Source organism: Stegostoma tigrinum, chromosome 20 (genome assembly GCF_030684315.1).
Source record: "Stegostoma tigrinum isolate sSteTig4 chromosome 20, sSteTig4.hap1, whole genome shotgun sequence".
NCBI lineage: Eukaryota > Metazoa > Chordata > Chondrichthyes > Orectolobiformes > Stegostomatidae > Stegostoma > Stegostoma tigrinum.
The window spans coordinates 13,369,915-13,397,435 of record NC_081373.1 but is presented as its reverse complement, the minus strand read 5'-3'; the positions used below and the strand labels follow the sequence as shown (position 1 = coordinate 13,397,435).

Sequence of the window (27,521 nt, the reverse complement as noted above, 5' to 3'; positions counted from 1 at the left end):
TTTCGATTTAAAAGTAAACTTTACTCTGTATCTATTTCATGCTGTACCTCTGGAAATCTCTGCCCCAGATGGTTGTGGAGTCTCCATTGAATATAGTTAAGACTGTGATTGACAGATTTTTGGTCTCTATTGTAGGAGTTTGTGGGAGTCGATAGGAAGGTGCTGTTAAGTGCCAAGATCAGCCATATTTCTAAAGAATGGCCAGTGCCATTGAATGGTCTAATCCTATTTCTTATAACATAGGGTCAAAGTCAACAATAATCTACATTTATATAGTGTGTTTCACATTCCAAAACATCTTGGGTGCTTCCAAATAGAAATATCACGCAAAAAGAAGATATTTAAATAGATGATCAAAGGCCTGGGAAGAGAGGTAGTATTGAAGGAGTAGGTGAGAGGCAGAAAGAGAGAGGAGGGGGGCGGGGAGGTTTCAGTGTAGCAGTTCCAGATTTTCAGACATGGGTCACTGGTCGAGTGATTTAAATATTGGCTCTGGGAGAGGTCAGGCCTCTGGGATGAGAGAAATTTTAGTGAATGCTTAGCACAGGTGATGGGTATGGGCAAGTGGGTGAGGGTGAGGATAAGGGTGGGGTGTCGGGGTGAGGAGTGGGAGTGAGGATAAGGATGGGGAGTCGGGGTGAGGAGTGGGAGTGAGGATAAGGATGGGGAGTCGGGGTGAGGAGTGGGAGTGAGGATAAGGATGGGGAGTCGGGGTGAGGAGTGGGAGTGAGGATAAGGGTGGGGAGTCGGGGTGAGGATTGGGAGTGAGGATAAGGATGGGGTGTCGGGGTGAGGAGTGGGAGTGAGGATAAGGGTGGGGAGTCGTGGTGAGGAGTGGGAGTGAGGATAAGGGGGGGAGTCAGGGTGAGGAGTGGGAGTGAGGATAACAGTGGGGAGTCGGGGTGAGGAGTGGGAGTGAGGATAAGGGTGGGGAGTCGGAGTGAGGATAAGGGTGGGGAGTCGGGGTGAGGAGCGGGAGTGAGGATAAGGGTGGGGAGTCGGGGTGAGGAGTGGGAGTGAGGATAAGGGGGGGAGTCAGGGTGAGGAGTGGGAGTGAGGATAACAGTGGGGAGTCGGGGTGAGGAGTGGGAGTGAGGATAAGGGTGGGGAGTCGGAGTGAGGATAAGGGTGGGGAGTCGGGGTGAGGAGCGGGAGTGAGGATAAAGGTGGGGAGTCGGGGTGAGGAGTGGGAGTGAGGATAAGGGTGGGGAGTCGGGGTGAGGATAAGGGTGGGGAGTCAGGGTGAGGAGTGGGAGTGAGGATAAGGATGGGGAGTTGGGGTGAGGAGTGGGAGTGAGGATAAGGGTGGGAAGTCGGGGTGAGGAGTGGGAGTGAGGATAGGGCTGGGGAGTCGGGGTGAGGAGTGGGAGTGAAGATAGAGGTGTAGAGTGAGGATAAGGGTTCAGGAATGAGGGTTGAGGAGTGAGGGTGAGGTGTGGGGGTGAGAATAAGGGAGGGGGGCGAGGGTTGAGGAATGAAGGTGAGGAGTGGGGATAAGGATAAGGTGGATAGTGAGGGTGAGGATAAGGGTGGGGTGTGAGGATGAGGGTTGAGGAATGAGGGTGAGGCGTAAGGGTGAGGATAAGGGGAGCGAGGGTGAGGTTGAGAAGTGAGGGTGAGGAGTGGGAGTGAGAATAGGGCTGGGGAATGAGGGTAAGGTGGAGGAATGAAGTGAGGAGGGGTTGAGGATAAGGGTGGGGAGTGAGGGTGAGGATAAAGGTGGTGAGTGAGGGTAAGGGTGGGGAGTGAGGGTGAGGTTTGGGGGCTGAGGTGTGGGGGTGAGGACAGGTGTGGGAGTGAGGATAGGGCTGGGGAGTGAGAGTGAGAGTGAGGAGTGGGAGTGATGATAAGGGTGGGGAGTGAGTGTGACGATAAGAGTTGAGGAGTGAGGGTGAGGATAAGGGTGGTGAGTGAGGGTGAGGGTTGAGGAGTGAGGGTGTGGTATGGGTGGGAGGGTAAGGGTGGGGATGAGGGTTGAGGAATGAGGGTGAGGATAATGGTGGGGAGTGAGGATGAGGATAAAGGTGAGGAGTGAGGGTGAGGATAAAGTGATGGTGAGAGTTGAGGAATGACGGTGAAGAGTGAGGGTGAGGAGTGAGGCTGGGGGGTGAGGGTTAGGGAGTGATGATGAGAGTTGAGGAATGAAGGTGAGGAGTGGGAATAAGGATAAAGGTGGGGAGTGATGGTGAGAGTTGAAGAATGAGGGTGAGGAGTGAGGCTGGGGGGTGAGGGTAAGGGTGGGGGTGAGGGTTGGGGAATGAGGTGAGGAGTGAGGGTGAGGATAAGGGTTGGGTGTGAGAGTGAGGGTTGAGGCACGTGGGTGAGGAGTAGAGGTGAGGATAAGGGTGAGGAGTGAGGGTGTGTGTTGTGGAGTGAGGGTGTGGATGGGGATTAGAGTAGACAGTGAGGGTTAGCGTAACCCCAGTTTCAAATTGATTCTTTCCCCTCTCGCCCAGACTGAGCAGGAGACCTATGCAGTTATCCGATGGATGCAGAGCTATAACTTTGTCTTGTCAGCCAACATGCACGGAGGGGCCGTGGTGGCAAACTACCCATTTGACAAGGCTAAGGAACCCATTGGTCGCAGCCCATACAGAAGAATCATCTCCACCACACCTGACCATAAGCTCTTCCAGAAGGTAAAGAACAGAACTTACATTTCTCTACTGCCTGCCACATCCTTAGGAATTCCCAGATGGATCTGCACACAGTGGAGTACTTTTCCAAGTACGGTTATTATTTTAGGGCAGGAAAAGTGGTAGCCGGCTCAGACACAGCAAGATCCCTCAAACTGCAGTGTGATCAAGACCAATTACTCTGTTTTGATGATGTTCATTGAGGGATGTCCCAGGACACCAGGGAGAACTCCCCTGCTCTTCATCAAATTAGTAGCATGCGATCTGGCTGAATAGCACAAATGTGACCTCAATTCAATAGCTCATCTTAAAAAGAAGCCATCTCCGATAGTGCAGCACTACCTCAGTGCTGAATTGGAAGATTCAGCCTGGATAACATGCAAAATCTCACACTGGAGCAGCTGAATGAATCATTTCAATCCTGCGCAGCAGACTGCAAGTAATCGAGGCGTTCAGGGGTTTATACATAAAATAATAGATATTGGAAGTGAGTTACAGACTGGAATCTATTTGAGGAGACTGGGAAGATTATATATAGAATAACAGATACCTGGGAGTGAGTTACAGACTGAAATATAATCAAGTGGTTCAGAGAGTTTATATATAGAATAACAGATACTTAGAGTGAGTTACAGACTGGAATCTAATTGAGGGGCTCAGTCTGGTTTATTTATAGAATAACAGACCTGGGAATGAGTTATAGACTGGAATGTAATTGAGGAGTTTGGTCAGTCTGGTTTATTTATAGAATAACAGACCTGGGAATGAGTTATAGACTGGAATATAATTGAGGAGTTTGGTCGGTTTATACATAGCATAACAGATACCTGGAGTGAGTTACAGACTGGAATCTAATAGACGGGTTCAGAGTGGTTTATATACAGAATATCAGGTACCTGGCAGTGAGTTACAGAGTGAAATTCAATCAAGGGTTCAGGGAGTTTGTAGTGTAGTAGTCATCCAGAAATTATATCTTTTTCTCCATGGTGTGGAGTGGATTTCTCATGTGTTTTGTTGGATGTATTTTTGTCAAATATCTCCTGAGATTGCTTTTCTCTCCCTGTTATATTTGTAATGTCCAGCAGAGGGAGAAGATGTAATACAGATTGTGAACTGTCCCTTTCGTTACTGGAACCTCAATTCGAGCAGTTTGAGATGTATTGCAGGGTAACAGTGAAGCGAAACGGGGAAGAAACTATTTTCAACTTTAAATAACTGAGAATGTTCTTGTGGAAATCTAGAAATAGTGCTGGATTCAGTTTCCTGTCTTCATGCTCCATTCTAGCTCGCGAAGGTTTACTCGTACTCTCATGGTTGGATGCACAATGGATCCAACTGCGGAGACTATTTTCCTGAGGGCATCACAAATGGAGCCAGTTGGTACTCACTTTCCAGAGGTGAGACAGTCTGTATGTGTCCATGTGCCTGTCCCCTCTCTTCCTCTGTCTGACTGTGCCTTTACACCCTCCCTCCCTCTCTTTGTCTCTCCTTCTTTCTCCCTTCCCTCTCTGTGTCTGTCTCTTCCTCCCTCAGTCTCCCTCTCTCTGTCTCTCTCTCTCTCTCTTTTTCCCTCTTTCTGTCTCTCTCTCTCTCTCTCTTTTTCCCTCTTTCTCTTCTCCCTCCACCCCATCTCAATTGGGCCAGCCCTGGGTGTGTTTGGTAGACTGGCCTTGGGAAGCCCAGGACGTGGACCCACCATCTCATCCTTGAACTGTTCCAGGGATGTGAGGGATTGTAGGGAGATGGGCAGCAGAATCCCAAACACCACCCACTCTGAAATCAAGAGGCCATCCAATTGAATGAGCTGATGTGCTCTCCCACATGTGATCCTGTTGGAATTATCTGCAACCTCCACTCTCAACAGTTGTTATTCCTGTCCTTGATCTTCCCACTATCCATCGGGCAATCCTTTTTTCCCTTCTGAGTTCAGGAATCTCAGCACCAGGAGTGGCATTCGGTCCATCGAGCCTGTTCTGCCATTCGGTAGATCAGGCTTGATTTCCAGTTTCCCTTCCACTTTCCCACTCATTCCCGTTTCCGTCGATTCCCTGAGAGATCAAACATCTATTCATTTTGGCCTTCAGTGTATTCAAAGATGGAGCGTCCACAACTCTCTAGGGTAGAAAATTCCATAGATTCACCATCTTCTGGAGGAAGAAATTCCTTCACATCTCAGGCCTAAGTAGCTGACCCCTTAGTCTGAGATTGTGCCCCCAGTTCTAGTTCCTCTGACCAGAGGTACTGCCTTATGCCAGTTGAGATCCAGCAAACATCAACTTAGAGCAAACCTGTTGGCCCTGACCCTTCTGATCCAATTCAACACCATCTGCTCAATGGCCTAGACCCTGGCCATGTCTGACACCACACCGTGCGTGAGAAGTGAAGGGGACTGTCATTGTGGAGGTGTGTGACTGGGCTTCGATCATTGACCCCTTCTTTCCCTCGGATTTTGTTCACACAGGAATGCAGGACTTCAACTATCTCCACACCAACTGTTTCGAAATCACACTGGAACTGAGCTGCAAGAAATTCCCGCCACAGCATGAGCTGCAGAGAGAATGGTATGGGAATCGTGAGGCATTGCTGGCATTCATTGAGGAGGTGAGTCTCCCCTGCAGCTCTGGCTTTTAGATACCATCAGTCTGATAGGGCTGAATTCCATTAGGTTGATCACTGGAGATAATCCAGCACAATGGTTTTGCAGTGGACACCGAGATTTGCTTCCAGTGATACACTTCCCTCATATTCTCAGGCAGTCCCTCAGGATCAAGGGTGACTTGCTTCCACTCTTTGCTGGTTTGGAATTTGGCCAACAAGGACAATGGGTGGTCTGCATACTCTGCCTTGTAATGGGGAGGCTGGCTTTTGGCAGGTGGGGTGGATGGGTTATTGGAACCCGAATGCACGTTTGTGGTTCCCTCCGACACCCTGCCTTCACCCATCTGTCTTCCTGATAAACTCTATCAATGAGTTTGGTGTCTCCCTCAATAAACTTTCTCCATTTCATCAGTCACAAAAGCCAGGGTCTCCCACGAATCAGTAGGACATCTAGGACATTTTGAGGACACCCCTAAGGTGTTTCCACTGTCCTCCTAGGAGAGTCCTGACACAGCCGAGTTCAGGGTTGAGCAGTTACTTCAGGAGTCTGGTGTTAGGCACATGAATCACATCACCCACCTGATAGAGCTGGTCTTGAGCAATTAATGCCTCGGTGCTGAGCAAGTTAGCTTGGGAGACAATGCTGCTGTTCGATGGCCTTTCTTGCCACTGGATTTGGAGTTCCTTGTCAGGGTACTTGATGATGTCACTTCTCCAGTATTTTGAGACACTTGCTGTGGGTTGTCTGAGTCTCCTACAAGCACAGGGATCACTGCTTTCTAGAAAAACCACAACAATAGGCTTCTGTTTTAGATCATATTTCTCAAATGTTCTTCTTGTTAGCCAGCTGAAGGCTGAGTTGCATTGTCTGGACTCCTCTATGTATGGCAACTATCAGGCTGTATACTCATAAGCAATGCAGGCAAAACCTCAGCCGAGATGCCAAAGACCAACTGACAGTGATCTGATTTAAACACTTGAGGGCAGACAGTGTATAATTCTTTTCTAACCCTATCAACTGAGACAGTTGCTGCCTATTCTGTGCATTACAGGCTATCTCATTAGCGCATATTGTTGCAGCAACACAGTCTTTTCCTGCTGCAGGAGGGAGCAACATCAGGCTGTGCAACTTTCCTTCATGATAATAAACTTCATATCGACTCCAAAATGTCAAAAACACAGGTTAAAAAGAAAACAAAAAAAAGTACAAGTTTGCATTGCACAAAATGGGCTTTGCTTGTAAATATTTAACTGGCTGCACGGCTGATACTGGCATTGGTTAGTATTTAAAAAAGGAAAACAAAAATGCAGAAAAGATTCAGGGAGATTTTGGTGGTGGAAAAGTTACTCAGTTGTCTGTGATAGCACTTACCAAAAAGTATAAACAAAAACACAGATTGAGGGAGGTGCTGGCATACTGGTATGCCATTGGCCTGGTAACTCATGAACCCCAAGCTAATGCTCTGAGGACATGGGTACAAAACCCAGCATTGTAGAATTTTCAATTCAATACAGATCTGGCATTTAGAGGGGGAAGCGAAAGCTGGCTCAGTGATGACTTTATAACCACTGTTTGTCATAAAACCATAAAACACAGCTTGTGCTCTTGTGGTGTGGTGTAGTATATTAACCTTTGAGCCAGGAGACCCATGGTTGAAGTTCCACCTGGTCCAGAGGTGTATAATAATATGTCCAAACAGGCTGATCAGAAAATATCCAAAAACACAACTTGGGCTTCCTGTGTTGAAGTGGTACTGTCCCTACTTCTGAGCCAGGAGAACTGGGTTCAAGTCCCTTCTACTCCAGAGGTCTCGCATTGATTAGAAAATATTAAAAACACAGCTTGGGAAGAGGCAGTGGTGTTGTGGTCAGGTCACTGAACTAGAGACCTAGACTCCTACTCTAAGTAAAAAAAGGTACAAATTACAGCACAAGAGCCTCAAGAATCTAATCCGATTTAGCGATTACTTTTAAAAAAGGCAAAAACATATCTAGTCAAATTGCCCACATGACACATTGTAGTTACTTAAAAATACCTGGTGTAACCGTGTAGAGTGAGTTATATTCTGTATCTAACCTCGTGCTTACCTGTTCTGAGAGTGTTTGTTGGAGGGAGGAAATTCTACTTTCAGTTTTTAAAGAGTAGAAGGACCTTTACTCCATTATCTAACCTGGTGTTGTACCCATCCTGTGAGTGTTTACACGAGGACAGCGGAGAGAGAGTTTACTCTGCATCTAACCCTGTGCTGTTTCTGCCCTCCTGGATTGTGATGGGGCAGCGTAGAGGGAGCTTTACCCTGTATCTGATTCTGTGCTGTACCTGTCCTGGGATGTTTGATGGGGACAGTGTGGAGGAGGCTTTACTCTGTATCTAACCCTATTTTACACCTGGCCTGAGACTGTTTGAAGAGAGCAGCGCAGAGGTAGCTTTACTTATAGTTTATTTTCAATTTTAAGAGTAGAGGAAGCTTTACTCCATACCTAACCTGGTGCTGTCCCTGTCCTGGGAATGTTTGATATAGACAGTATTTAGGGAACTTTACGTTCTGTTTACATTAGTTTAAAAAGGTAGGGGAAGAATGTAGATGGTGAATTACAAGATTTTGATTTGCTCCTTTTTCATTGGTTTCAGGTTCACAAAGGGGTTAAAGGGATGGTCTTGGATGAAAATAATAATGGGATTTCCAAGGCTGTCATTTCAGTTTCTGCTATCAACCATGATATTACTTCAGGTGAGAGCTATGGCAACATATTTCTACAATTTGTTCAGTATTTCATTTCTTCTTCTTCTGTGGAATTGCACCCCTCGTCAACTTTATCTCCATTTCACCTTCCTCATGCAATTTGGGCAATGTGATCCTCAGTTTGTGTTATTGTCATTCCTGCTGGACCTGTGGAGATGCTTAACATCATCCACAACAAAGCTGCCCTCTTGACTGGCACCACAAGCAAAAACATCCACTCCCTTCACTGTCAACTCTCAGCAGCAGTATGTACCATCTACATGATGACTCTGGTAACTCAGTGAAGACCCCTTACAACAGCACCATTCAAACTCATAACCTTAACCATCTGGAAGGACAAGGGTGGCAAATACATGGGAACACCTCTACCCACAAGTTCCCCTCAAAGCCATTCACCATCTGACTTGGAAATATATCACTGTTCCTTCAGAATTCTTGGGACTCCCTCCATTACAGCATTGTGGGTGTCCTTACACCCCAAGAACTGCAGTGACTCAAGAAGACAGAGCGCATTTTCAAGGGGCAATTAGGGATGGACACAAATGCCAGTCCAGCAAACAACTCTCTCATTCCATAAGCAAGTTTGAAAAATGTATACAAGAGCAAAGGAGTGTGATGGATGGCAGTTTCAGGAAGGTGGAGACACCTCAGATATAGTCAGATAAATGGTTGGCCACTAGGAATGGTAGCAGAGGTAGGGCAGGAGTTTCCTGTGGTTGTCCCCATCTCAAACAGGCATGCCATTTTGGAGGTCTGGGAGAATGATGAAGGGTCTAGGCCCGAAACGTCAGCTTTTGTGCTCCTGAGATGCTGCTGGGCCTGCTGTGTTCATCCAGCCTCACATTTTATTATCTTATTATGCCATTTTAGATACTGTGGGTAGGGTGGACTCTTGGGGGAGTATAACACTGACATCAGGTTTCTGGTACGGTGACTGGCTCTATCGTGATGAGCAGTACAGCAGGTTCCTAGTGATTGACTGCAATAGGGGGCTGTCTAGCCTGGGACAGATATTTCTGCGACCATCAGTGAGATATCAGGATGGTGTGTTGCTGCTCTGGTGCCAGCATCAAGGATGTTTCAGAGTGGGTGTAGAATATACTGAAAGGGGAGATGGACGAGAAGGAGGTCATTGTGCACGTTGGTACCAACGACATGGGTAAGGAAAGGGATGAGGTTCTACAGAAGGAATATTGGAAACTAATGGGGAGGTTGAAAAGTTGAAAACTAGGCCCTTGAGGGTCGTAATGTCTGGCCTACCACCACTGCCATGTGCTGGTGAGAGTAGCAATAAGTGGATAGAGCAGATGAACAGATGTGTGGCTGAGGAGCTGGTACAAAATGGAAGGATTTACATTTTCGGACCTTTGAGATCTCTAAGAGAGACAGGTTCCACCTGAATTGAAATTTACCAATATCCTAGCGGGGAGATTTGTCAGTGCTACTCAGGAGGCTTTAAACTAGTGACAGGGAGGGGTGGGGAACCAAAGTGGTAGTGAGAAAAAAGGAGAGGCTGAGGCAGGTACAGTAGATAAGGGGAGCAGGGCAAATAATCAAGACAAACAACAGCTTGGAAGAGAATGAGGTAAAATTGATAAATTAAACTACACTTATTTCAGTGCAAGAGATCTGACAGGTAAGGCAGATGAACTTAGGGCATAGTTGAGAACATGGGACTGGGATATCATAGTATGACTGAAACGTGGCTCAGAGCCGGACAGAGCTGGCAGCTTAATATTCTGGGCTGTAGATGCTATAGGATGGTTAGAAAGGGTGGCAAGATAGAAGGGGGAATGGCGGTTTTGGTTAGGGATAACATTATGGCTGTAATTAGAGAGGATATTCCTGGGAGATTGTTCAGTGGAGTTATATTGGATGGAACTGAGAAATAAGAAAAGGATGATCACCTTGTTGTGATTATATATAGGTGCCCCCAGTAGTCAGAGGGAATTTGAGATGCAAATATATAAGGAGATCTCAGATATCTGTCACAATAATAGGGTTGTAATGGTAGGGGATTTTAACTTTTCAAACATAGACTGGGACTGTTATAGAGTTAAGGGCTTGGATGGTGAGGAATTTGTTAAATGTGTATGAGAAAATTTTCTCAATTAATATGTGGATGTACCTCCTGGAGAAGGAGCAATATTCGACCTTCTGTTGGGAAATAAGACAGGCCAAGTGGAGAGCACTTTGGGACAAGTGATCTTAATTCTATTAGTTTTAAAATAGTTATGGAAAAGGATAGCACTGATCAAGTTCAAGTTCTGAATTGGAGTAAGGTCAATTTTGACAGTATCAGACAGGAACTTTCACATTTTTTAGAGGCCTCTCACTTCCCAACCATCCTTTACCTGTAAATAGTCTTTCCCTATTAGCATTTTCTTAAATTCATTTCTAGGATGTGGGCGTCGTTGGCTGGGCCGGCATTTCATGCCCATCCCTAGTTGCCCTTGAGAAGGTGGTGATGAGCTGTCTTTTTGAACCGCTGCAGTCCTCCTGCTGTGGTTCAAAAAGGCAGCTCACCACCACCTTCTCAAGGGCAACTAGGGATGGGCAAGAAATGCTGGCCCAGTCAACGACACCCACATCCTAGAAATGAATTTAAGAAAATGCTAATAGGGAAAGACTATTTACAGGTAAAGGATGGTTGGGAAGTGAGAGGCCTCTAAAAATGAGATAACAAGAATTCAGAGACAGTATGTTCCTGTTTTAATGCGAAGGGCAAGGCAGGTAGCTGTAGGGAATGCTGGATTACTAGAGAAATTGAGGCTCTGGTCAAGAAAAGAAGGAGGCATATGTCAGGTATTGACAGCTGGGATAGAGTGAATACCAATAGATGTATAAGGGCAGTTAGAGTATACTCAAGAGGGAAATTAGGAACGCAAAAAGGGGGCATGGGATTGCTTTGGAAAATAGAGTTAAGGAGACACAAAAGAGATTCGATAAGTACATTAGGACAAAAGAGAACTAGGGTGAGAATAGCAGCCCTTAAAAGTCAGCCAGACTTCTATGTGTAGAACCATAAGAGATGGGTGAGATACTAAATGAATATTTCACATCAGTATTTCCCACGCAGAAGGACATGGAAGCTAGGGAGCTTGGAGAAATAAATAGTGATGTCTTGGAAAGAGTTCATATTACAGAAGGGTAGGTGCTGGTGGTCTTAAAACGAATAAAGGCAAATAAATGCCCAGGACCTGATCAGGTATTTCCCAGAACTCTGTGGGAAGCTAGGGAGGTGATTGCTAGGCCCCCGCTGAGATATTTGTATCATCAGCAGCCATGGGTGAGGTGCTGGAAGTCTGGGGGTTGGCTAATGTGAGCCCTTTAATTAAGAAATGCTGCAAGGAAAAGCCCGGGAACTAGAGACTGGTGAGCCTGGTGGGTAAGTTGCTGGTGGAGATTCTAAGGGACAGATTTACATGCATTTGGAAAAGCAAGGACTGATTGGTGATCATCAGCATGGCTTTGTGCGTGGGAAATCATGTCGCACTAGTTTGATTGAGTTTTTTTGAAGAGGTGACACAGAAGATTAATGAAGGCAGAGCAGTGGACTTTAGCAAAGTGTTCAAAAGGTTGACTAGTTAGTAAGGTTAGATCACGTGGGATCCAGGGAAAGATAGCCAATTGGATACAACATTGACTTGAATGTAGGCGTTAGCAGTGGTGGCACAGGGTTGCTTTTCATACTTGATTCCTGTGACCGACGGTGAGCCACAAGGATTGGTGCCGGGCCCACTCACTTTTGTCATTTATATAAGTAATTTGGATGCAAATATAGGAAGCATGGTTAATAAGTTTCCAGGTAACACCAAAATAAGTGGTGTAGTGGACTGTGAAGAAGATTATTTCAGTGCGACAGAACCTTGATCAGATGGGGTCATGGACTGAGGAGCAGCAAATGGAGTTTAATTTTGATAAATGTGAGGTGTTGCATTGGTAAGGCAAAACAGGGCAGGTCTTATACATTTCATGGTAGGGTCCTGGGGAATGTTGCCAAACAAAGACACTTCAGGATGGGATACAGACGCACAGTTCCTTAAAAGTAGAGTCACAGGTAGACAGGGTGGTGAAGAAGGCTTTTGGGACACTTGCCTTCATTGATCAGAACATTGAGAATAGAAATCATGTTGTGGTTGTACAGGATATTGGTGAGGCTAGTTTTAGAATACTGCATATAATTCTGGTCTCCCTTCCATTGGTAAACTTGAGAAGATATAGAAAATAATTATAAGGATATTGCCAGGGTTGGAGGGTTTGAGTTATGGGGAGAAGCTGAATAGGCTGGGGCTATTTTCCCTGAAGCATTGGAGGCTGAGGGGCGACCTTGTAGAGGTTTGTAAAACCATGAGAGGTACGGATAGAGTGAATAGCCCAGGTCTTTTTCCTAGGGTGGGGGAGACCAAAACGAGAGGACAGAGTTTGATGGTGAGGGGGAAAGATTTAAAAAGAACATGAGGGGTAACTTTTTCACACAGAGGGCTGGCACATGTGTGGAATGAGCTACCAGAGGAACTGGTGGAGGATGGTATAATTACAACATTTAAAAGGCATCTGGATACCTGTAGATATATGAGTAGGAAGGGTTTAAATGGATAGTAGGAACTACCAGTGCTGGACTCTGAGATAACAAGGTGTGGAGCTGGAGGAACATAGCAGGCTAGGCAGCATCAGATGAGCAAGAAAGCTGATAATTTGAGTTGCTGGCTAATGGGACCAGGTCAGATTGGGAAGTCTAGTCAACGGGAAGAGTTGGACCCAGGAATCTGTTTCCATGCTCTATGACTCTACCACTGTGACGTTATGTCTTCTCTGGGGCAGAGGGAATAGAACAGCAGGCAAAGTGGGATGAGGTATTCTCCCTTGACCCTCGCAAACTGCTCTGCATCTGGCAACCTCATTGGCTACTATGCTGGCCTAGGATCTCTTCTTAATGAGCAATGGAATTAGTTTGAGTTGGAAACAAGTTGGTGACCATTGTTATGTTGAAAGGTAACGGAAAGAGCAAGAAAGATTTGTTTAGTAAGGGATTGGGATGAGCCAGGGCATTTCTGACCTTGATGTTTCACCTGCAGCTTGGCCGAAACTGGGAATTATCTCCGTTTTCCCCTCGGGTTGTTGCGAGGCTTTGCATTATGCTAAGTGTTGTAACTACATGGTGAATACATTTGGGTAAAGGTCATTTGGGTTTGTTTTGAGGTATCGGTGGAGACTATTTCCGACTGTTATTGCCGGGGAAATATTTGGTCACTGCCTCAGCGCCTGGTTATAAAGATCAATCTGTTCACGTCAGTGTTGGTGCTGGCGAACCAACACAGGTGAGTGTCCTTTCCAGACTTGTATTTATTTGCTTCACTCCGCTGCAGTATTTATGTAGCGCCTTTCCCATAGCGAGATGGGTCAGGTGGCTAGGTAGGACAGAAGATGGACAGGTTACGTCAGGTCAAGGAGACGGAAGGGAGGATGGGTGGAGCTGGGGGAAGGTATGTGGGATGGTGATCGGTTGGATGCAGGTAGGGGGCAGTGAGGATTGGTCAGTGGGAAGGGTAGGGTGGATAGGTGGGGAAGATGGACATGTTGTGGCAGGTCAAGCAGGTGGGGATGAGATGGAGGGTTAGACGTGGGATGAGGCCGGGAGTGGAGAGATTTTAAAACTGGTGAATTCTATGTTTAGGCCATTGGGCTGTAGGCTCCCGAGGTGGAATATGAGGTGTTGCTCCTCCAGTTTGTGGGTGGCATCATTGTGGCACTGGAGGAGGCCAGGACGGACATGTCACCAAAGGAGTGGGAGGGGGAGTTAAAATGGTTGGCAACTGGAAGGTGTTATTGTTTGTTGCATACTGAGCGCAGATGCTCCACAAAATGGTCTCACCAACGTAGAAGAGGCCACATCAGGTGCAACGGATACAGTAGATCATGTTGGAGGACATACAGGTGAAGACCTGTCAGATATGAAAGGTTTGCTTTGGGCCTGAAATGGAAGTGAGGGGCGCAGGTGTAGCACTTCTACCAGGAAAGGTACAAGGTGTGGTGGGGTTAGTGGTGAGTGTGGAGCAGAAGTGGAGGTCATAGCGTGAGTGGTCCCTACGAAAAGCAGATGGGGTGGGGAGGGAAATATCCCTTTAGTTGTGGGGTCAGGTTGTAGGTGGCAGAAGTGCCGGGGGATGATACGTTGGTTGGTGGGGTGGTATGTGAGGACAAAATGGGGTTCGGTCTTTATTTTTGTTGGGGGGGTGGGATTTGAGGGCAGAAGTGTAGGAAATGCAAGATATGCAGTTGAGGGAATTTTTGATACCAGATGGGAGAAGTTGCGTTCATTGAAATAGGAAGACATCTGGGATGTCTGGGAGTGGAATGTTCCATCTTGGGAGCAGACGAATTGGGAGTAAGGGATCACATTCTTGCAGGAGGGTGGGTGAGAGGAGGTGTGTTCCAGGTAGCTATGGGAGTCGATGGGCTTGAAATAGATGTTGGTGTTGAGGCGGTTACCAGAGGTGGAGACAGAGAGGTCCAGGAAGGGGAGGGAGGTATCGGAAATGGACCAGGTGAATTTAACGTTGAGGTTAAAGGTGTTAGTAAAGTGATGAACTTTTCAAGATCCTCATCAGGACACGATGCAGCGCCGATACAGTCATCAATGTAGCAGAGGAAGAGGTGGGGAATTGTGCCACCATTTCATACAGCACCTGCGCTCTGTTCGTGACAAATGACAACACTTTCTGGTCGTCAACGATTTTAACTACCCCCTCCCACTCCTTTGGTGATATGTCTACCCTGAGCCTCCTCCACTGCCGCAATGACACCACACACAAACTGGAGGAACAATACCTCATATTCCACCCCAGGAGCCTACAGCTTGATGGCCTACACATGGAGTTCACCAGTTTTAAAATCTCCCCACTCGTGGGAGGAGAAAAGGGACTGTTTCACATTCTCTGTGAAGAGGCAGGCATGGCTTGGAGCCATGCGGGTGCTCATGGTCAACCCTTTACCTGTAGGAAGTGGGAGGAGTTAAAGGAGAAGTTGTTATGGGGGTGAGGACTCATTTGGTTAAGCAGATGAGGGTGTCAGTGGAGGGGACTGGTTGGGCTGACAGGAGAGGAAGAAGCAGAGAATTTTTAGGTGATCTGTGTGGGGGATGCAAGTGTACAGGGATTGGACGTCCATAGTGAAGATGAGGTGTTGGGGGCGAGGGAAGTGGAGGAGGTGCGGTGTGGGTGATGTCCCGGATCTAGGTGGGGAGTTCCTGGATCAGGGGGAGAAAATAGAGTCAAGGTCAGCGGAGATGAGTTCAGTGGGACAGGAGCAAACAGAGACAATGGGTCAGTTGGGTCGGTCAAGTTCATTCTTGGAAGAATACTACCCTACCAATGCATCCATTATCTCTATAGCTACCTCCTTTAAAATCCTAGCATGCACCCCATTGGTTCATTAGACTCTCATGTCACTGGACTCAAAATATATTTCTCTCTCCACACTTTGCAGCATTTCCTACTTCTATTTAAAATTTTCAACCTTATTTTCAAATCCCTTTTGTGGCCTCATTCCTCCGTATCTCTGATCCCCTACAGCTCCCCAAGATCTCTGCGTTCCTCTAATTCTGGCCTCTTGATCATCCCTAATTTTCAACTGCTACACCATTGGCCATGTCTTCCTCAGCCCAAAGCTCTGCGATTCCATCCCTATGTTTACCCACCTCACGGCCACACTGTCCTCTCTAAAGCCACTCTTTAAAATAAGCCTCAGCTCGTTTCTCCCAATATCTCTTCATGTGGCTAGGTGCGAACTTTTGTTTGACAGCGCTCCTGTGAAGCATCTATAGGGCTGTTTTACCCCATTAAAGGTGCTGTATAAACGTGCACTGTTCTTTTCTCATTTTCTGCTGGAATAAAATACACTCTGTCCTTAACCTGCCTACTGAGTGCCATCTCCTCTACAGTATAATTTTGATCTCCCTACAGGTTGACTTCCATTTGGTGCCATTGTCAGCTGCACCCAGCACCGATGTGCCTACCATCTCGCTGCCTCCAGCCATCACAAGCAGTGTTTCCCTTCGCAAATTGGACCCAAGAATGACCAAGAAGGGACCCCCGGTGCCGAGGGAACGTCGGCGTACAGGGTGGCACTTCCATGGCCACTGAAATCCTAAACCTCTCCTCAACTATCAGTTGCCTTTCTGTCAAAACAAACCCTTTTTCCCCTCAACAACACTGCACGACGAAGTATTGGGAAAACCATGGAGTGAAGTTTCTTTGACAAGTGTTGCCTCAGGGAGGACACCTGAACAGAGATAATTTGTCTTTGAAGTTTTGCTGTGATGTTGTTTATGTTTTTAAAAATTAAAGTTCTGCTTTTGCTTATTTTAATTTTAATCCATGACTGTGGGTTGCCAACTCTAACTGGTGTTCCTGGAGGTTTAGCACATGACTAACAGCTGCTCCAGCCACAAGCTCTTGCCGTTGGCCACCCAATACATTTCTCAGTGCCCTGGCTTGTGAGGAAGTGACAAAACTCTTTATACCCCCAATTGGATGGTTCTTACCTATGGGTTGAGTTGGGTGATGGTGGAGGAGAAAGCAATAGTGAGAAAAAGGACAGAAGTGGGGAGAGATGGTGGAGCGGTAAATTAGAACCCAAGAAAATAGGTTCATAATCCCACCATGGTGAAACTCGAATTCAGTTTTCAAAAACAAAACCTAGAAGAATCAGCTTACCTTTGCGGTGACTGTGCAACCACCATCGACAGTTGTAAAAATCTATCTAGTTCAGTAATATTCAGTAATATGAGATTTTTGAAATGTCAGGGAGTTGAGGGCTATAAGGATCTAATTTCAAAAGAGAGGTTGAAACCTGGGGCACAACAAACATGACATTGTAGAATGGTGGGCAGCTTTGAGGTAAAAAGCAGTCTACACCTACTCCTATTTCTTCTGCCTTTGTGTCCTTCAGAGAACAAAATCTCCCATTCTACCCCGAACCAGACACACAGCAACGTGGTTAGCTTTCAAATAGCCCAGAGAATCAATGAGAGATGGTATGGGAGGATATCTTCACATCCTAAGCATCTGCAGCAGTTTAAGAAGGCAACTCACCACCACCTTTTTGAGGGTAGCCATGATGTGGAGATGTTGGTATTGGTCAGAAGTCACATGACACCAGGTTATAGTCCAACAGGTTTATTTAAAATGACAAGTTTTGGAGCGCTGTTCCTATGCCAGGATCCACCTGACAAAGGAGCAGCGCTCAGAAAGCTTGTCATTTTAAATAAACCTGTTGGACTATAACCTGGTGTCATGTGACTTCTGACTTCTTGAAGGTCATTAGAGGCAGGCAATAAATGCTATCCCATGGACATTTTTAAAAAATTACAATAAATGAACAAATATTTATTAAGAATTGTTTTTTAAGAATATATTTTGTTTTTATGGCTTCAATGACTTTTCACCCTGCATTTTGCAAGATTCTTTGCTTGAGGAGATGAACTTTCACTTTAGTCTTTTGGCAGTAGAGAACTTGAAACTGTTGCTGAAAAATGACATGTTTTGTCAAGGCCTTTGACCTTGCGCTCATCAGGACATTTCGCAAGAATGCCAATTTGTGGGGAAAGTAACATTTATACTGCATCTCAGGAGAGTGTTTATTCCACCAATCAACGAATTAGCTCTCACCTCTTGCAGTTTAAATGTTGGTTTTCCCCTAGAATCTGTAATTCATGAAAATTATCCCGATGATGGCAAGATTAAAAAGCCTTTGACAAAATGTGCCTTTTATCAGCAATACTCAACTCATCACTTTCTGGTTCTCCAAGGTAATCCTGGAGGGTTGGCGACATCAGTTGTGAGTTAAAGTCTGAATTTAGATATGACAGGGCCAATGGAAGGTTCTTTTCCCGAAACCAGTGTTTTTGTTGACCTATTACTTACACAACAGCCTCACCCTATTTTCTACTCTGCCATGAGGTTGCAGTTACTTGATGATTTCTTTCAACCACACAATAAAAAAAGCCTTTTTAACTGTTTCTCTGACAGCTGGCAGGATAGCCAACAGAATTTGGTGGGAGTTGGGGAGGTGAAATGGTGTGTGTCTGTCACCCATCTAATGTGACTAAGAGTCTCTATGGCAGTGTTCTGCTATGGACGAAATGGACCCTGACCCGGTGAAGAAACACATCATCAACATTATTCCTCTTCTGCCTTGCTGTTGTGACCTTGCCCTTGGTCAAGTTGGGTTGGAGCCAAAGGGATCTCCTTCCTCTTGGACACTCTGGCTTGACCCTGCTCCTTTTGTTTGGTTCAATTAAGATGGTTGATTTTTAACCCAACTTGAATTCCTAACGACTGACCAAATCATTTTTTGCCTCAGTAATAAGTAGTACATAAGATATTTAAAGGTAACATTTAAAATATTGTGACAAATGTACTGAGTCAGGTGACATTATGTGTGTATCATGATTGTAATCATTCCTTGGCCAATACAAGATGACTGCTCACGTGAATTTTAGCATTATTTGATTGATTCAAGATTACAATCATGACATTTTATGGATAGTTCAGCTAATTCGCCCTATAGCTGATTGTGTATCTAACTGTGTGGTAACTGTCCTGGGAGTGTTTAATGGGAACAGGGCAGAGGGAGTTTTACTTTATATCTAACCCCATGCCGTACGTGTGCTGGGAGTGTTTGATGGTGACAAGGTCAAGGGAGATTTACCCTGTATCTAACCCCGTGCCGTACCTGTCCTGGAAACGTTTGATGGGGAGAGTGTAGAGAAAGCTTTACCCTGTATCTAACCCCATGCTGCACCTGTTCTGGGAATGTTTGATGGGGAGAGTGTAGAGGAAGCTTTACATTCTACCTAACCTCATGCTGTACCTATCCTAGGAATGTTTAATGAGGAGAGAGATAGAGCTAACTTTACTCTGCATCTGACCCCATGCTATAACTGTCCTGGAAGTGTTTGATGGTGACAGTGTCAGGGAAGCTTTACTTTCACATTAAAAGAGTAGAGGGAGCTTTACTCTGTATGTAACCTTGTGCAGTCCCTTTCCTGGGAGTATTTAATGAAGACAGTGTGGAGATGGCTTTACTTTCACTTAAAAAGTGTGGAGAATTTTACTGTATATCTAACCCAGTGCTGTACCTGTCCAAGGGCATTTGATGGGGGCAGAGCACAGGGAAAATTTGTCTGGGTCCATCCCCATGCTACCTCTGTCCGACTGTAATAAAGTCTTCATTGGAGCTGACTTTTCCTCATCTGGTTTGTTGATGTGCCACAGGCTGCCATCATCTGAGAATAAGCTGCTGCAAGCATCATGTGGGTAGATTCTTGGTGGTGAACTCCACAGTTGCCTGCCTGTTTCTGTGCAGTCTATAGCCTCGATGCAGGAAGTCATGTACATTACGCATTCATTTGTGAAATGAATCCTAGAGTCGTTCCACTGAGGAAGACGCATGACCCTATAAATAATTCACAGCTTGACTGTTCCCAAATTGTCAGTTTGATGAACAGCCGTTGTTCAGTGGGTGACAGTCTCACCTGCAAGTCCAAAGGCTGTTGCTTCAAGCACATTGTGGTAAATTGTGTATTTTATCCAAGCTCATATCCTCAGTACAGTCCTGATCGGTGTCTGCATAACTGGAGGTGCTGCCTTTTAGATGTGTGTTTAATGTGAGATGCTGACTGTCTGTATCTCTGCAAAAGATCCCACGCCAACATCTGGATGACGAGTCTGCCCTCATGTCCTGGTCCATGCTTATACCCTACTTGTACTACTAAAACAGATTATCTTGTCATCATCCCACTGGTATTTGTGGGATCTTGCTGTGGAGAAATTTGTGGCTATGTTTTCCTACAATGGAATGGTGGCTACACTTCAAAAGTATTTCACTAGCTGTCTCCCATTCACTGCGGTAACTTTCATGGAGGTTTGCAACAAAACGTTCGCAAACTCATGTGTGACAAAAGAGCTTTCATTTCTATAGCACCTGTCACGACTTTGGTGGTGGGGGAGGGGCCTGAATGCACTTTTTGGAGGTGGGGGGGAGGGGGAGCCCCAGACAGTGGCAGGATTGTGTTGTGACCTGGTGGATCATCACCTTGTCAGGTGGTGAATGGCTGAGTGATGACTTGGTTCAGTATTTCCAGGAGCAAATTACTGCAGATGCTGGAACCTGTACTAAAAACAAAAAATGTTGTAAATCACAGCGGGTCGGGCAGCATCCGTGGAGAGAGAGAGAGCAAGCTAATGTTTCAAATTCTGATAAAGAGTCATCTACACTCGAAACATCAGCTTGTTCCCTCTCCATGGATGCTGCCTGACCTGCTGTGGTTTCCTGCGCGTTTTGTTTTCAGTTCAGCATTTGCAGCTCAGGCAGAGATTGAGGAAAATAATATTGAATCATAGATGACAATACAAAAATATTGATGGAAGCAGCCATAATTGAATAAGTAATACATCTAAAGACGTGACAAATTCCAAGGATTAGATCGTTTCCATTCCAGGATTTTCAAGGAAGCAGGTGATAATACTGCAGATGCTCAAAATCTAATCTTCCAAAGCTCTTTCAAGATAGGAACTGTTACTTGTGAAATGATTTTGAATGGAAATAAGAAATAGTAAAGGAAAGAATTCACAGGTGGGAGTGGCCTGTAAGCTCCCAAAGAGTTGCCTCACTGTAGGACAAATTATAAATTGAAAAATAATAGGCGTGAATAAATTGAAAAATAATAGGCGTGAATAAGAAGGGGACTACGATTGTCACAAGTGATTTTAATCTCCATATTGACTGACAAATCAAATGGGCAAGGCTAACATGGAAGACAAATTTCTAGAGAACACCAGGGATTGTTTGTTAGAGGAATATGTTTGCAGAACCTACCCAGGACAAGCCGTTTTAGATCGAGTAATCATGGGTGATTCATTGTTAAGGATCTGTAAGGAGTAGTGATCACAACATGGCAGAAATTCAAATTCAGTTTGAAGTAGAACAACTCTGGTTTCAAACCAGTGTTCTCAACTTAAGTAAGGGCTGAGTTATGAAGAAAAAGTTGTTTAAAGTGAGCTGAGAAATATAGTAGGTGGAAAGTCAGTGAATGAGCAGTGGCAAACATTTCAGAATAATCAGCAAAAATTTATTCCAGTCAAAAAGAAGAACTTAATGAGGACTTAATCAACATCCATTCTTAGCAACAGTGATTAAGGAGGGTATACAGTCAAACATTAAACATGCCAAGTGGCAAAAACTAGTGGCAGACCAGCCGATTGGGAATATTTAAGAAACCAGCAGAGGATTACTAAACAGTTAATAAAGAGGGAGAAAATTGATTATAAAAGTAAATTGGAAAGAAATATAACTAAAACAAAGAGCTCCCATGGGTACATAGAAAAAGAGAATAGCCAAGTAAGTGTTGGAGCTTTGGAGGATACAACTGGGGAATTGATAACAGGGAACTGGAAGATAATTTAAACACTTTGCATCGATCTTCACAGTGGAGTACAGTATAGGCAAGGTCCTAATAGAAGGAAAGATCTTATATCAGTATCTATCACAAAAGACAAAATGTTTGACAAATTAATAAGACTAAAGGTGGTCAAGTCACCAGGAACTGATTGTCTGCATCCAAGTGTTTTAAAAGAAGTGGGTGCAGAGATGGTGGAGGCATGGATTGAAATACTCCCGAAGACACTGGATTCAGGGAGAGTACCAGTGGGCTGCCAATGAAGTGCCCTTTCAAAAAGAATGAGACTCAGAAATCAAAAGGAAACTATTGGTCATTTAGTCTGTCATCTGTTATAGAGTCACACAGTGTACAGCATGGAAATAGACTCATAGAGTCATAAAGTCATAGAGATATAGGGCACGGAAACAGACGCTTCGGTTCAACTCGTCCACACCGACCATATATCCTCTATAAATGTAGTCCCATTTGCCAGCATTTGGTCCATATCCCTCTAAACATTTCCTATTCACATACCCGTCCAGATGCTTTTTAAATGTTGTAATTGTACCAGCCTCCACCACTTCTTCTGGCAGCTCATTCCTTACAGCCACCACCTTCTGTGTGGAAAAGTTTCCCCTTAGGCCCCTTTTATGTCTTTCTTTCTAACCCTAAACTTACACTCTCTAGTTTTGGACTCCCCCACAACGGGGAAAAAGACCTCAGAGATAGTAGGAACTGCAGATGCTGGAGAATTTGAGCTAAACAAGGTGTAGATCTGGATGAATACAGCAGGCCGAGCAGCATCAGAGGAGCAGGAAAGTTGACGTTTCGGGCCTAAACCCTTCTTCAGAAAATGGAAGTCTGGGAGAGGGAGGCTCTGAGCTGGGGCAGGCTTGATTATAGTGCCAGGAGATGCCGGCACATTGCTATGAGTGTATGTTTCAGGAGTTGCAGAGATAAACGCTTTTCTGAAAAAGGGTCTAGGCCTGAAACATCAGCCTCCTCTGACACCTTGTTATCTCAGATTCTCCAGCATCGGCAGATCCCACTATCTCTGAATCAGATGTAGGACTGAGCTGAGGAGGAACCTCTTCACCCAAAGTGTTGTGAATCTGTGGAATTGCCCGCTCAGTGAGGCGATATCATTAAGTGTTTTTAAGGCAAAGATAGATAGATTTTTGAATGGTAAATGAATCAAGGGTTATGGTGAGTGGGCAGGTAAGTGGAGCTGAGTCCACCAAAAGATCAGTCATGATCTTGGTGAATGGCAGAGCAGGCTCAGGGGCCAAATGGCCTATTCCTGCTCCTATTTCTGATGCTCTTTTGTTCTTATGAACTACCTCCCTAACAGCACTGTAGGTGTTCTTTCAGAAAATGGACGAGAGTTGTTTGAGAATGCAGTCACTACCTTCGCAAGCGTAGCTAAGAATGGGCAATAAATTCAGACCCTTCCAGTGAAGCCCACATCCCATGAATGAATACAAATAATAGCCTCTCGCTAACAAATATTAAATGCTCATTGGGGAAGTGTCATTGAAGCTTTAGACACTAAAGCCAGCATTCTGTTTACTTTTCGGTGAGATTTTGTTCTATCAACAAGTTGTCAAGGATGGTTCACTGTGTAGTCCTTTTGCTTCAGGTTTGAAAGGTTTTGAGCTCAAATCCTGCTCCCGAGCAGCTAATCTAAGGTGACACTCAGTTCATTACTGAGCATGTGCTGCTCTGTCCAAGGTTCTATCAAATGCCTGCTTAAGAACCTGAGGCACATTTCAAAGAAGTGCATGACATTTTACTCTTTACCCTGGAGTCAACATTCCTCCTTCCATCAAAAAGACTAAAACAAGTTCATTAACACAGAGATAATGGGAACTGCAGATGCTGGAGAATCCAAGATAACAAAGTATGCAGCTGGATGAACACAGCAGGCCAAGCAGCATCTCAGGAGCACAAAAGCTGACGTTTTGGGCCTAGACCCTTCATCAGCAAGGGTCTCTGATGAAGGGTCTAGGTTCATTAACACGTTTTTTTTCAGAGGGGAGCTGGCTGTGCAGATAGTTAATTGATTGTAAAGCATTTTAGAAAGTACTGAGATTGTGAGATGCTTTAGAAATTCGAGTCCTTTATTTTCTGTTGCCTCCGTTGAGTGATGGTGCTAGTAGGTTTTTCACAGCATGAGTTAATGCCTGCAGCAGATAAAAAATATTCTCCCTTAATTATAGCCTCCATGATCAGACAGTTGGACCTGTAACACTGTCATGTTATTAGGAAGTGACTTTTCCAGCCACAACTTCTGCCTGCCCACTTCCACTTTGCATTGGACAAACGCATTCTCAGTTTTAACGCTCCATTTGTCGACTGGCAAAGTCACTTCCTAAAAACTGCTGTTTCAAAAGGAAACAGATAGGGGATTGCTACCATCTGTGTGAAATACCAGAGAGGGTTATGGCCACAGAAAAAAATGTTAAGTGCATTCTAGAGCCAATCCTCTTCAATGTTCTTGTAATCCACTGGTCCTGATTACTTATTTGCATTCATTTACCGATTGCTGGGACTGAAAGTTTAAAGACAGTGTTTTGTGCACATAGTCACCACACAGTAACATTCAAACAAACTTTTAGAGGGGATGAGGCAGTGGAGGGAATGGCATAGATCAGAGTTGTGTTCAAAACAGAGTTCCAGGTAAAAGTTTGACCGGGGGTCAGCAGAGGTTATCATAAAACAATTCCATTTATTCTGCAGACATTTTACTGGGTCTAGTTTCCATAGACAATGGGTAACGATGCTTGTTCCCTACCCGTAAGCTTCACCTCACCAACTGAGACATTAGGGCTGAATGACCTTCCTACATGTTGAAGCCTTTTGATGGGACAATTGCACAGTAGGGGATTTAGTAGCATTGTGGTCATGTTACTGGGTGAGTAATCCAGGACCACAGGTTCAAATCCCACCACCACTGCAGGTGGAATTTAAATTTTATAACTAAATCTGGAGTACAAAGCTAGTCTCTCTAACAATCACCAATTACTCTGAAAACCTATCTGGTTTAATTCAGTGAAGCAAATCTGCATCCTTACGTGGTGTGGCCCATATGTGACTGAAGACTCTGAAATAATACAGAAAGCCATTCTCTTCAGTTGGGAATGAGCAACAAATGATGGACTTGTCAGTAATATCCTCAGGAGGTCTGGTGCTGCAATATCCCCAACTTGGAATCAACAGCTCTGGGTTTGGGATCCACTCTAGAACTTGATGGTCAAGAAAGATGGATTCATAATGAGGTCAAAGAGGTTGAGGATCAATTTGTAAATTCTTCCAGTCCATGTCAATGACAGGTGGGTAGAGTAGGAGATACGACAATTGGGCTCGTAATCCAGAACCCCAGGCTAATGTTCTGGAACATGGGTTTGAATCCTATTGTGGCAGATGGTAAAACTCTAATTCTGATAAAAATCTGAAATACAGAGCTAGCTTAATGATGATGGTGAATTACAACAATTGTTGATTGTTGTTAAAACCCATCTGGTTCACTAATGTCCTTCAGGGAAGGAAACTGCCATCCTTACCCAGTCTGACCTACACGTGACTCCAGACCCACAGCATTGTGGTTGATTCTTAACTGCCCTCTGGGCAATCAGGGATGGGCAATGAATTAATTAAATAAAAATTAACATGGGAATTTCTTGTGAGACTGTAGGCTACAGTTAAGTGTGACTGCACATTGCTGTCACTGAAATAGTGCAATGCACAAGTGAACAAGCAGTTAGCTCTTCACAGGAAGAGTCTTTTATAACCTGATGGAGTTTATCATGTGAATGAAGTCAACCTTTTTCAGTTTCTTGTACAGTAGAGGAATTCTACTACATTTACCAGGCATGATTTCCATTTCATGAAGCCTTGCTGACCCTGCTTGATTGTATTATATTGTTAAAGATTGTGCTATTAGAACCTTTGTAATTGGCTCCAAAAATTGCCCAATACCTGATGTTAAGTTAACAGCCCTGAAGGGTCTAGGCCCGAAACGTCAGCTTTTGTGCTCCTGAGATGCTGCTTGGCTGCTGTGTTCATCCAGCTTCACACTTTATTATATTGCCCTGAAGTTACCTTTGTTTTGTTCTTTACATTTTGAACAACGATGTTAATTAGCACATCCAATCCTGTAGCACTTTTCCAAGATGTAAATAATTAACAAAACATTCGGTGGGGGCGGACTGAAACTGGAGGAAAATGTTTCAACTGAGTTATTTTGATATGGACTACACTTCCCGAATATACATTAGAATAAAACTTGATAGTGACCATGAAAGAGGCCATGGAATGGAGAACTTTGTAGTACTGTAATACAGGAGCGGGAGATTGCAGTTGAAAAGCATTCTCAATGGGTTGACACTAACATGTTTGGTAGAATGCCATCTGTCCATGTGGTATGATACCGTGTCAGCTTGGCTCAAGTAGTGCAACCCACAGATTTGAGTGAAACACTTCTGGCTTTGATGCCACTCACAGGAATTGATTTCCTAACTGGCACGTTATTGAAAGCGCCATTTGCCAGCCTTCAGAGCATTTAAATGGTCATTGGATAAACATATGGATGATAATGGAATGCTGTAGGTTAGCTGGGCTTCAGTTTGGTTTCACAGGTTGGCGCAACATCGAGGGCCGAAGGGCCTGTACTGCGCTGTAATGTTCTCTGTGTGTGTGTGTGTGTTTCAGAAGTACACCTTACCGCACTTGCCTCACTGACGGCCTCTCACATACACCGTTTCCATGGCAATGGCTGACACATGTCAGGACTTTGTATGGACAGCACCCCCAGCTCCTGCCCCGCCCCCTCCCTCTCCTAATATGGCGAGGACCCAGTGGCTGCGTGCTGGCGTCATGACGTAAGTGGTTTGCCACAATGTATCCAAGCGGCGGGGAAAGTATCTGAGAGGGAGTTGCTCGGAGTTTAGCGTTGTACAGGTGAGGCTGGACAGGACAGGACGGCACGGGACAGGCAGGTGAGGCTGGAGCCCGGGCTGGGCTGGGGCAAGTGAGGCTGGAGCCCGGGCTGGGCTGGGGCAAGTGAGGCTGATGCCCGGGCTGGGCTGGGGCAAGTGAGGCTGATGCCCGGGCTGGGCAGGGCAGGGCAGGACAGGACAGGACAGGACAGGACAGGACAGGACAGGACAGGCAGGTGAGGCTGGAGCATGGGCTGGGCTCGATTGGACAGGTGAAGCTGGACAGGACGGGTGAGGCTGAATCCCAGCCTGAGGGGACACACAATCCCAATGGGATCCCTCTATCCCTGCAGCCTCCACAAGGGGAGTGTGGAATCGCAGTGCTAAAGATGTGTCACTGTTTCTGACCGCTCCCCCCCCGCCAACAGTCTGGTGTGTGTTTTGTGCCCACCCTGCCCCAATAGCAAGTGTCTGACCCATAACATTGTTACAGTGTGAATAAATGATTTGTTAAGCCTTGGTTTTGTACCTGTTTTGCTGACAGGGGAACTTGTTGGGGAGTCAAGTATCTCTGTAATTTACACTGTTTGGTGGGGCAGGGGTTAGGTCTGCCTTAAGGTAGTGATAAGATCCCTTCTCTCCAGAGAGAGAGAGACCTGGGGTTTCCCTTCCTGTGTGTGGGTGAATGTGTAAGGTAAGTGGAGTTTGGGACCTGGGCTGTATCATCTGACCTTTGCCCTGAAGTGCTGAGGTGGCCTGGAGTTGTCCAACTGATGTTCCTGTCTCTGTCTTACTGAACACATAATGTATTCAATTGGCTTGGCTGTGCCCAAGTCCCTGGCTAAGGACAGTAGTGATGCCCCTGATGGTTCAGTAATCCATTTGCATTCCTGGATATACAGCAGAGTTGGAAACCAACAAGAAATTGGCACTTTCCTTTAAGATCTTAAGGAGATGGGTCTGAATCTGCAGCTAGTAAAAATTTGAATCTTGGTGCAAACTGTGCTAAATTCTCTGTGCGGCAGCAATGATTAACTGTGAGGATAAAGAACGAACATGTGGATTTTGGTTTCACTGAAATATTTTTTAAAAATTACTCTTTCCCAAGAAAGGAATTCTGGGAGAGTAAGTGTCACCAGGAAATTCTGATCTGCAATCTTGG

The 27,521-nt window shown here is 45.2% G+C and overlaps 2 protein-coding genes across 4 annotated transcripts in view; both read left to right on the top strand.

The window, feature by feature from the left end:
- Positions 1-18,693, top strand: part of cpn1 (carboxypeptidase N, polypeptide 1) — a 30,780-nt gene extending 12,087 nt beyond the window's left edge. The window contains exons 4-9 of one of the 2 annotated variants that reach the window (XM_048550689.2): positions 2,457-2,639; positions 3,922-4,033; positions 5,098-5,237; positions 7,867-7,966; positions 13,181-13,299; positions 15,943-18,693. In XM_048550689.2, coding sequence (XP_048406646.1) covers positions 2,457-2,639; positions 3,922-4,033; positions 5,098-5,237; positions 7,867-7,966; positions 13,181-13,299; positions 15,943-16,122 — 834 coding nt within the window. In that variant the 3' untranslated portion in view covers positions 16,123-18,693. The remainder of the gene's footprint in view (positions 1-2,456; positions 2,640-3,921; positions 4,034-5,097; positions 5,238-7,866; positions 7,967-13,180; positions 13,300-15,942) is intronic. The other variant, XM_059653014.1, reaches the window with a different exon arrangement.
- A 7,604-nt stretch (positions 18,694-26,297) lies between these two features.
- dnmbp (dynamin binding protein) overlaps positions 26,298-27,521 on the top strand; it is a 102,660-nt gene continuing 101,436 nt past the window's right edge. The window contains exon 1 of one of the 2 annotated variants that reach the window (XM_048550758.2): positions 26,298-26,381. The gene's annotated coding sequence lies outside the window, so the exon portion shown is untranslated. Of the gene's footprint in view, positions 26,420-27,521 lie in introns of both variants that reach the window. The other variant, XM_059653011.1, reaches the window with a different exon arrangement.